Below are 10839 nucleotides of genomic sequence, written 5' to 3'. Positions count from 1 at the left end.
TGGACTGGGTTATCAGAGGGATCTGTCCTGAGACCTGGCTTGACACCTTCCTCAAGGACCTGGGGGCAGCAGCGGGGTGCCCTGTCAGCAGGTTCGTGGATGACAGTGAACTGGGAGGACCAGTCGATACACTTGGGGCAGGGCTGCCAGCCAGATGGGCTGGGCAAGGAGCCAGAAGAAATTCTGCAAGGAGAAGGGCAGGGTCCTGCGCTGCCGAGGAAAAAGCCCTTGCAATGACACGCTGGAGGGTGGTAGGGGATGGCTCAAAAGCCTCTGGGGTCCCAGCAGGCATAAAGCTGAGCAGGAGCCAGCAGATCCTAGCCTGTTCATGAGGGAAGAGAGCATCCCCCTCAGCACCCATAGACCTCATCTTGACTGCTGCATGTAGCTTTGGGTCCTGTTGCCCCCATACAAGGAGGATGTTGCTAAACTGAAGCAAGTTCAGCAGTGGGCCAACAAGATGGTCAGGCTGGAGCACCTGCCTGGGAGGAAAGGCTGAGGGAACAAGGGTTGTTCAGCCAGGAGAAGGGAAGGCTCCAGGGAGACCAATAGCAGCCAGACAGTACCTGGCAGGAAGTTATTGGGAAAATTAGCTCAGACTTTTCACAGCAGTGCGGAGGCAGGAGGATGAGAGACAACATGTAGAAGCTGGAAGAGTTAAGCTTTTTCAGTTTGGGAGCAGTGAAGCACTGGGACACGTTGCCCAGAAAGGCTGTGCAGCCTCCATCCTTGATGGTTTTCAAGACCACACTGGAGAAACACAGTTCTAAACAACACAGTCTGACTTCACAGCAAGAAGTCGGACTGGCAAGCTCCAAGGGTCTCTTAACAGGAATGATCCTGTAATCCTACGACACGGAACACAAAGACAGCACGAGGTGGCTCAGCAGCAGCACCCACTACCCCAAATCCAGAAAACGCTCTCTGCTACTGGGTAGCTGCCGTTCTCTAGTTCCAGCCTTTACAGGACTGTATGAGGCACAAAGGAACGTTTTTGTGTGTTTGTGTAGAAAACACTACTGTTCTGAAGGGATTCCGTGACTCAACAAGCAATGGAGTGACAGGCTCCAAAGGCACAAAGATCTGGCCCTCAGAAGATGACTATGAGAGCAAGTTTTTCCTGAGAAGTGAATAGGACCTGGAAAGCTCAGAAGAGGGCAGGGAAAAGAAGAGGAGGATTACAACTTTTGTTCACACATATTAAAACTAAACCAGGTTTCTCAGGAAGAAACTATCCCAGGTGTTCTCATCTTCTCCTTCAGCTGGTACAGAAGGAGTGCATACAAGAGCTGTTCAACAGCTGTGCTGCATTAATGTACATTGCAGGAAGTTACTAAAAAGTCAGGACACTGAATTCCATAAGTCGTTTATTTATCATTGAAGAAACACACAGCAGCAAGTCCTGTGTTGGCTTCAGTATGACCACACAGTTAATCGTTGTTACCAGACCCCAAAATCGAAGTCAACACAGCCATTACTACAAATCACTTTTTTGGAAAGGGAAAGAATCGACCCTGAAGACAAAGAATCGGGGGAAAATTCAGCAATTTCTCCAAAACCACACATTTTAAATATGACAATATTTATAAATCCTTGAAAGGCATGAATTATCCAGTAATGGAAAAAGCAGTTGTGCTATTGGCAACAGAAAATACATAGCCATACGCTTACTGAAACATTTAAAATTGTAAAAGCTTGGAAGTTTGGTGGTTGTACACTGCAGCAGTATACACTACTGGAACAAGTATGGATTCAAGTAAACCTACGGAAAATATCCCAGTGTAGCTAATGCTCATAATGCTTATTGTATTTGATCCAAATTTAAACAACTTACTTATTGAATTTAGATAGTGATAAAATATGTCTCAGTAACCACCTGCCCTCAAAGATACCTATGTAAGAGGGCTTTTATATCTTTTTCTATTTTTTTTGGCTAATTATGGGAATTGATCGAGCTCTGCTTTTTCAGTAATTCCACTGTGTGAACAGAGGTGTTCTCAAATGCATGTTCTGTGATGATAATACCCCATTCCAAATTACGAAAGACTAAAAATAAAAAGGTCAGCCTGTTTTGGTGAGAGATAGAAGCATTACTCAAGACAACTGTTGGGCTTGCTTCTTTTTATTTTAGCAACAAATGACCCATGAAATAAGCATAATTTGAAATTTCAAAAACTGGCATTCAATTTCCAACCTTCTGCTGTGAGTTTTGTGCATGATCAATCTATATGAGTAAGTAATTCAAGCTCATGCTTTCACATTACCTCAAAACATTTGTTAAAGAATTCCAATTCAGAATGTTTATAAGCACAAATATAATCCGTGGATTTGATCAAATCAAAGCTAAAACATTGGTTAAACTCTGTGACTTCCACTTAACGTCGTACAGTGGTCCACCCTTCTTCATCTGTCTCGTTTTTAGTACGGCGAAGGGGCTCGCGCTCCTTTTCTGATTTCCAGGAACCCTTCTCCTTCTCCCCATCTCTTTCTCGATCTTTTGATGCTGGTGGGGGAGCAGAAGCTGGAGGAGCAGCAGGAGCAGGGGCCGATCGACGAACTGTTTCACGTTCCTCTCCACGTTCTTCTCTCCTATCATCCGCACGCCGCCACGAGCTTGCTACAAATACAGAAAGACAATAAAACAACCTTTGTCGTGCTCCACCAGCACCCTGCAAGAGTTCAAACAAATATGCCCGACACCTACAGTCTCATTTACTGATTCTCAACCTTGCCAAGAGGTAATATGATGATGACGGCCAAATACACAGTTTAATTTTATAGTGAAGTAATGCTTAAGGCTCTTTTCAGACTCAGGACTGTTGTGAACAACTCATATTCAAAACACAACAACTGCACTAAGAACGTTCTATTGATGCACGTGGGTTTATGATGTAAAAATATATTCTTGTATTATGATCAGAATTAAAAGCACAAAAGCATCTCTTTAGAAACGACTGAACCCTGAAAACAGAAAAATCCTAACTTAAAAACACTCGTGGAAAATGTTTAGGTGTTCACTGTCTCAAAAGCCAGCAAACTACTCCTCAGCCTACTGAAATCAGAGGTATACACGGCACCGGATTACACGACTCCACCGGTAACACCACTGACCATCTCACCATATAAAAAATGGTTCATTTCCACCAAAAGGATGTTAAGGAATTCCACCCCAGCTATGTGTGAACAAAGCTGTGGAAATACCAAACCGGACAGTCAAATACCAAAATTTCTCCACATATTAAACCCAATAAATCTCCACATTAAGAACCCTCAGCCCTTCTGCCAGCTGAAGTCCCACATGACGTGTTCTGTTCCAGGGCCTCAGGGAGCACCCACACTCGGGCCAGGGACCATGTGAGATTCCAAACATGAGAATGCCAGAACTGGAAGATGTGGTATCTCAGGCTGAATGTATTTGCTGTTACTGTATTCTTTAGAACATGGCAAAGGATTAATAAATTCACAGAATTAAAACAGGCTAATGTATATAATTAAAATAGGTTATTCATCAAAATCAGTACCAGTAATAGTGTGAAACCCGCAAGGCCTTGTGTGGAACTATTTCCCTCACATTTTAATGGTTTTAAGAAATCAGTCAGAAATTACTTTCTGGGATGCCTATCTTGATGGCCTAAAGTACAATAGGAATAATTCCTTGGGTGAAGGAATTCACCTAAACATAATCCTACTATGAAAACTGCACACTTAAAAGTCTTGTCCTACTGCAGATGTGAAATGCTACTATGATTGAAAAGACTACAACTAAAAAAAGTTAAGATTCAAGGAAATATTCTCAATTACATTAAAGCTGCTTTCTATTACTTTGATTATGCAAAGCAGGGAGCTTAAGTGGCTGAAAATATAACTTACTCCCATTTTCCCACATCCTAGTAGAGTCAGAGTGACATGAAGGCTGTATAATAAATGCAAGCCTCTAGGAACACTGAAATAAACATACGTTCTTCACGGTCCGATCGGAGTGGTGGTCCTCTTCTGAGGGGTGGATCTCTGTCATCAGTACGTCGATCTCTCATATCACGACCACCTCTGTCCCATTCCTCACGACGACTTGAATCTCTCCAGCTAGAAGTTTCCTCAGCTGGCCCTCTTCTCCAACCAGCGTCATCCCTTTTGCCATTCAAAACATAAAACAAGACTAAATGTTAAGATTTTACCTTTTCTATGGAAAGAAGCAGTAATAAATCACATCACAGATATTTTCAGTCCCAGTGGCTCTCTATTTAACATACTGACATATTTCCAAAACTCCTTCTGGTTTTCTGGAGCCTAACATGAAATTCTGTTGATAACAGGCTAAAAAAAAATCAAATATAATCAGTAAAGCGTTCTGGGATTCCTTCTGTAAACAGTTCAGTGTCTTCTTAAAAATAACAAACGAAAAAGGTTGCAAAATGCCACTATCCATTTACTGCCTTAAAGTGCTTCATTTCATACAAACCAACCACTGTTCCTTTCACTAGGCGATGTCACATTATTTCTTTATCAGCAGGGCACCTTTGTTAAAAAAAAAAAACAGAAACATTCTAGAAGTATTTAAACAGAGAAGTCAAACCTGGGACGCCTGAAACGATCATCTCGATCGAAATCTCTGTCTCTGTCGAATTCCCGGTCTTTGTCATTTTCATCACGATCTTTGTCTCTATCCCATTCACGGTCTCCTGAAGGTCTGGAGTCTCGGGGAGGCCCCCAGCTGTCCTCACGAGCCTTTTCCCGTTCTCTCCATCCCCCTATAAGTAAGAAACGCAGTCAAAGGAATTTGTGACCGACCTCTGATCTCTCTGTAGACAAAGAATCCTTTACTTCTTCCCTCACAGAAACCAGTTCTTCAAGTTTTAATCCCTGAGGATCCAACTCGAGATGCTTGTAAGAAGCGTGCATGTCTGAGTAGGAACACTGTAGAAACTGCTCGATATAAGGACAGTAATATATACCTTATATGTCGGGACTGCACGTAACAGTTTAGCAGAGCTGCAGTTTTCAGTCAGAAACCACAAACTCTTCAAGGGTCTTGTGCAAAACAAATGCAGGGAGAAATAAAGGGAGTAACTTAGAGAGCAGATTCCTTTGTGAGAAATCTACAAGTGAGGAGATTTTAGGCAAGCAAATTTTTAAGAACTTACTGCTTTTTAAAGCGCTACTTTAAAATATTACTATCTTTTACCATCTGCTTACACAGCGCATCGTGCAATATCATTCGGTTATTTATGAATGGGAGTTCTTTATTACGCAGTCTGCTTTTTCTTTAAATAGGAAAAAGGAGGAAGCTTTTAGAGTGCGAGTGTCAAGATATACAATAACTTTTCTACAGGTTTGGATGACAGAATTAGAATCTATAAAAGTTGATGTGGCACCTACAAATACATAAATCTGAATAAAAAGAACCAGGAAGTCAAAATCATATCTAACATTTAAACATCATCAACAGTTCTGGAGAGACTCGGAAACCGCTGCAGTAGTCACCATCAACAAGACTTAAGACTAGAAATAAACTATAGAAGAATCGGATTATTCAGATTGTAAAGGACCTCAGAAGGTCACCTAGTCCAAACTTCTGCTCAAAGTAGGATTTTCAAGAAAGGTAAGCACAAAGCAAAAAAGGAATGGTAAAACCAGGAACATCTTTGTACACAAAAAAAGCTTATCAAAACCAGACCCACCTGAATGATGTATCAAAATCCTCCTTAGAAGGAGGTTAATTTCAGACATACAGAGGGAGTGGGGAAAGAGAGCGAGGTGTGCTAATCTAGTGAGAAAGCTTCTCTCCCATCAGAGCATTTAGCTTGTACATTTTGGGTTTGCAGACAGGTAAGTTACCAGCATTACTATGTGACCTTTAGCTATCTTCCAGGCAAGCAATAAACGCTGCCACATTTCTTTTTTAAATTCAACCAAATTAAAAGGTTTAGTTATACTAAGTAAAGGAGTGTCCACCTTAACCAAATTAATGCAGATGTTTTCAGAGTTGATTCTCCCATCTCTGGCACTAAGTACATTACATCCATTATCTACTAGGTTAACACATGCTTTGGAAGGAAGATTATTATATTATTACACTTTACCTGGTTTACCAAATGGTCTCCAAGGACCTGGCCTCGAATCATCACTGCTACGCCACGGACCCCTGTCATCATCTCGTCTGGAGAGCCTGTCATCATCCGTGCTACGCCATGGTCCCCTGTCATCATCACGTCTTGACATCCTGTCGTCATCCATCCCGCGCCTGGGACCCCTGTCGTCATCCATCCCGCGCCTGGGACCCCTGTCGTCATCCATCCCGCGCCTGGGACCCCTGTCGTCATCTGCAGCACGCCAGCTGCCCCGGTCATCATCCAGCCCTCGCCTGGGTGGCCTGTCATCATCCAAAGCCCGTCTGGGTGGCCTGTCGTCGTCCAGCCCACGCCTGGGTCCTCTGTCATCATCTGCTGCACGCCAACTGCCTCTGTCATCATCCAAGCTGCGCCTGGGTGGCCTGTCGTCATCCAAAGCACGTCTGGGCGGCCTGTCGTCATCCGTAACACGTCTGGGCGGCCTGTCGTCATCCATCCCACGCCTGGGACCCCTGTCATCATCCATCCCACGCCTGGGACCCCTGTCATCATCCATTCCACGCCTGGGACCCCTGTCGTCATCTGCAGCCCGCCAGCTCCCTCTATCATCATCCAAACCACGCCTGGGCGGCCTGTCCTCATCCAAACCACGTCTGGGTGGCCTGTCCTCATCCCCTTCACGCCTAGGTGGTCTGTCCTCATCCCCTTCACGCCTAGGTGGCCTGTCCTCTGTTGATTCCATTGAAGGACGTTCCTTTTCTTCTGCAGTAGCACGTCGGGGTAGATCATCCCCTCGTCGGGGAAGATCATCGCCTCGTCGGGGAAGATCATCGCCTCGTCGGGGAAGATCATCGCCTCGTCGAAAAGGTCTTTCATCATCTCTTGCTTCTCCTCGACGCCAATCTCTATAAAACCACAGGAAATGAGCAAAAAGTAGCAGCTGACATTCAAGAAAGCTTTACATATTAGATCGACAGCATGGAACCCCTCAAGGGTACTTCCAAATTGCAGTGTGTGGTTGTAAACACATTTACAGAGCTTGCAGTTTTCCAACGCACACGTTCTAACTGCCTTCATTGCTAGGTCACCATCCCTACAGCTCCAGTAAATATGGAACAGCTTGCTATCTCCTTCAAAACTACAGTTTGAAGAGGGTAGCTACAGTCCCCTGTTGGTCATCTGCTGCAACACAACAGAGAAGAGGCTTGGCTTCTACACCAAGTCTCATTTGACAAACTCAAGCCAAGGCTCGAAGAACCACTATTAAAAAACCACAATCATTAAGTAAGTATCCCCCTTCTTCACGCACATGCCAACCCTACAGCCCAACCCCTGTTTTCATATGCTTTGGCAGAGTTCCAGCCTAACAGATTGGCAATACTTTCACCAAAAAGCATCCACAACTACATAGGGCAGGACAAGACAGAAAACTCATGACTCAATCCACTGCTACTCCCTGATGGCAAGCATGGCACGCCAGGTGCTGGCAGGCTATCAGTGCTTGCACGGGCTCTCCTTACTAGGATGTATGTGCGGGAAGTAAAGAATTGGTGAGAATTTTCCCTGGGCTCCCGAGTCATCAGTTCATCTCTGAAATACGTTTAGATTTGTAACACTGAAAAGATGAGACACTGCTGAACAATGGTTACAGCCTTCCACTCTTGTCACTTCTCTGGACACGTCATTTAGTCTAATGTCTACAGGATTTTACACATATATTTAGACCATAAACCTTGGCTTTGACACTTCAGGAAATTAACCTTCCTAAGCTAGTTCCTCAGCAACAGAAAAAAACAAGCAATAGTACATCATGGAGATATACTGGTACCTGCTTCTTGGCAAAACACGAGAAACTGTACTGGAGTTGAATCTCATGGATTGAAAAAAAAAAAAAATTCAAAACCAAATAAAAAAACCCCCACGGGTTTAGAAATCCACTCTGCTACTAAAATGTAAACAAAAGAACAGCAATGACTTGCTACAAAACAACAGATGTAGGACTGCAAGAGGTGAGAACAAAGAGGCAACAGTTTGTGACAATTCTGCATCTCAAGATTTTTGAGAAATTGTGAGCGGTGTATTCGCTGTTTTGGAAGAATAAGGGGGAATGCAATTACCATTGAGCTGTGAGATAAAAACAAGACATGGAGATCAACTTCCACTTAGACTCAAATTGGATAATCTTCTCCTTTGAAAAATCTGATTATTTTGACGTAAGACACATGTAGAGAAATGGTTATAGAGTTCAACAAATGAACAAGTATTTAATTCATTCATACTCAGGTACTGTTTCCAGGGTTTTAGGATTTTTAATTTTTTTTTTTAACTATTACTTTTAAACTAATACTACTCTAATTTTTGAACTACTACTTGCAGATGGAACTATTGCTCTGATGTTTCAACATTTTTTCCTGTTTGACAACTTCAGTGTTCATATTTCAGGTTTTCTCTTTCTTTCCCTCTTAGATATCCTAACTCCTATTTTAAAAATTTACTGAAATTAAGAGTCAAATAGCATCTGATAAATTATTAAGAACAGCGGGATGCATGAATATTAACAATATTAGTGAGTGGCAGTCACTGGTAGTAATGCAATCCCCGTTTCTGTCATATAACCCATTTTTCAATAAACTCCAAAAGCCCTACACACAGACCTACAAGAGCTGAAAGCATGCAGACAGCTTTCCCAAATAAAGCAGAAATTTGCTGGCAGAGTTCTATAGCATCTACCACTGTCACAGGTTTATAACTTTAACAAGAGGTACCACCATAAAATGACTTTTTCTACTACACCAACTGGCTTTTAATTTAACTCCTATATAGCACTTTTATGTTTCATCCCATTTTTTATTTTGCAGTTCACAAGAAAGTGGATGTCTACCAAGAATGGCAATAAAGCTTTTAAGGAAAGACTGAAAGACTATTTTGTTTATCAAAAGATCATATTTCTGAAATATGTTAGAAGAAATTACTAGAGAGAGAAACAGTAAATTAATGTCCTTCCACTGGAGTCAGAGTAAGCTGTAATGGATTTAAATTGCTACACTGGAAATTAAGGTTAGACATTTCAAAAAAAAAAATCTACCTGGAAGGCTAATTAAGCAATAAAACATACTGCCAATTGGAACAAGCAGTGGTATCTCCATCAGCACAGGCTGTTAAGCACGACTAGACATCAGAAATACTTTAAGTACACTCATCCTGTTGTGGAGCAGAGGGTCGGACAAATGTTGAAGATATTATTTTCTACAACTGTATAAACAGTCTTCATTATTAGTGACCGTATCCAAAACCTCTAAAACATATAGATGTGAACAGGTGTTGGTTTTTGTTTTGTTTTTAAAGAGCAAAGTACCTTCAGAATCTTCTTCCTTCAGAAATCCTTCCTTCCCTGTTCAATACAGTCTTTCAGAACTTTGTTTTCATTTATGGCACATATTTTCTGTTCTGTGACTCACTCTGGGATTTTAGTAGTTTAAGACTCTGAATTTTGACTTTATTATCCTTACACATTATTGTCAGTTTTCTAAATGGAAAAATCTGTTTCATCATCTAGGACGCCTGCATTTGTTTGCCGTTCTTCCCTGTTCTGTTCTTATACAACTGACACCAATGTTTGAGTAGGACAGAAATTTTTAATTTAAATAAGAAATTAAATAAACAACTTGTTTATCAGATGTAGAAGGTGTCTGCTAGCATTCACATATCTACGGTAAATAGAACAGGAACGTGACCTGAGTGCAGTTCCAAGATAAAACCTCTCTCTCATTTCGAGATCCTTACAAAGCAATTTTTTAATAGAAGGTAACTTTCAGAACTGTCAAGGCATGAGATCTGTTGGCGCAGCTTTAGCAGTAGTGATTAAAAGGGAGCCTGCACATTCTGAGCCAAACACAATTGGTGCTTAGTGAGCCAATGATTACCTTTCCACTGGTGCTCGTCGCCATTCAGATTCCGTCTCACCACCTCTTCTCCATGAGCTTTCAGACTCCCTGTCACCCCAACGAGACTCCTGTATGTCAAAAGAAATTACAAATGTTCTCTCTGAATACTTTAAAATTAAGATTTTCAACATACAGCTTAACCCTTTTAGAACATACTATGTCATTAAAAATTCTCTTGTTACACTGCAGAAAATACTGAACTATCGGAAGTCTGAATAACTTAGGTATGGTCTTAACCAGCTATTGTTTCTGGCAGAGCTTAAAACCAGTTTGGTTCCCTTTGTGACACATATTTAACTAATAGGGTAGGATACATGCACATCGAGCCACTGACTGCAACTCTTGACCATCCAGCCAATTCCTTATCCCCCGAGTGGTCCATCCATCAGATCCACGTGTCTCCAATTTAGCGACAAGGAAGTTGTGCGGGACAGTGTCAAACAGTTTGGACAAGACCAGGTAGGTGATGTCATCTCTTGTTTTTGTGTGTTATGTTACAGCGTATTTCTTATAAAACATAAAACTATGCTTTCATGTTTAGTCTGGCATTTTCCTTCAGTATCTACTGTAATTCCTGACTTTGGCAAGTGTCACTATACTTGCTTCCAATATAGCTTTCCTCTTTCACGTTAAAGAAAATTTTAGTCAATATTTATTTTGGTCTTTGTTTATTTTTTTAACAGTTTGGAGATCTTAGTAGTTTCTTTGTTTTACTTTATTACTAAACTACAGATCCTGATAGTAAGCTGAAACTGACAATTGCTTAACTATTAAATTAGTCACTCACGCTACAACTGAAAAAAAAAATTAGCCAATGATTTTACAAC

At 41.6% G+C, this 10839-nt stretch overlaps 1 protein-coding gene across 2 annotated transcripts in view; it reads right to left on the bottom strand.

Moving 5' to 3' along the window:
• Positions 1 to 1371: 1371 nt before the first annotated feature.
• EIF3A (eukaryotic translation initiation factor 3 subunit A) overlaps positions 1372 to 10839 on the bottom strand; it is a 33766-nt gene continuing 24298 nt past the window's right edge. The window contains exons 18-23 of one of the 2 annotated variants that reach the window (XM_086616290.1): positions 9992 to 10080; positions 6882 to 6973; positions 6081 to 6797; positions 4574 to 4748; positions 3959 to 4128; positions 1372 to 2617 (exon numbers count right to left, since the gene is read on the bottom strand). In XM_086616290.1, the coding sequence (XP_086472416.1) occupies positions 2376 to 2617; positions 3959 to 4128; positions 4574 to 4748; positions 6081 to 6797; positions 6882 to 6973; positions 9992 to 10080 (1485 nt within the window). In that variant the 3' untranslated portion in view covers positions 1372 to 2375. Of the gene's footprint in view, positions 2618 to 3958; positions 4129 to 4573; positions 4749 to 6080; positions 6974 to 9991; positions 10081 to 10839 lie in introns of both variants that reach the window. The other variant, XM_086616289.1, reaches the window with a different exon arrangement.

This window comes from Tauraco erythrolophus, chromosome 9 (genome assembly GCF_009769465.1).
Source record: "Tauraco erythrolophus isolate bTauEry1 chromosome 9, bTauEry1.pri, whole genome shotgun sequence".
NCBI classification, from domain to species: Eukaryota; Metazoa; Chordata; class Aves; order Musophagiformes; family Musophagidae; genus Tauraco; species Tauraco erythrolophus.
This window is presented reverse-complemented; position numbering and strand designations above follow the sequence as displayed.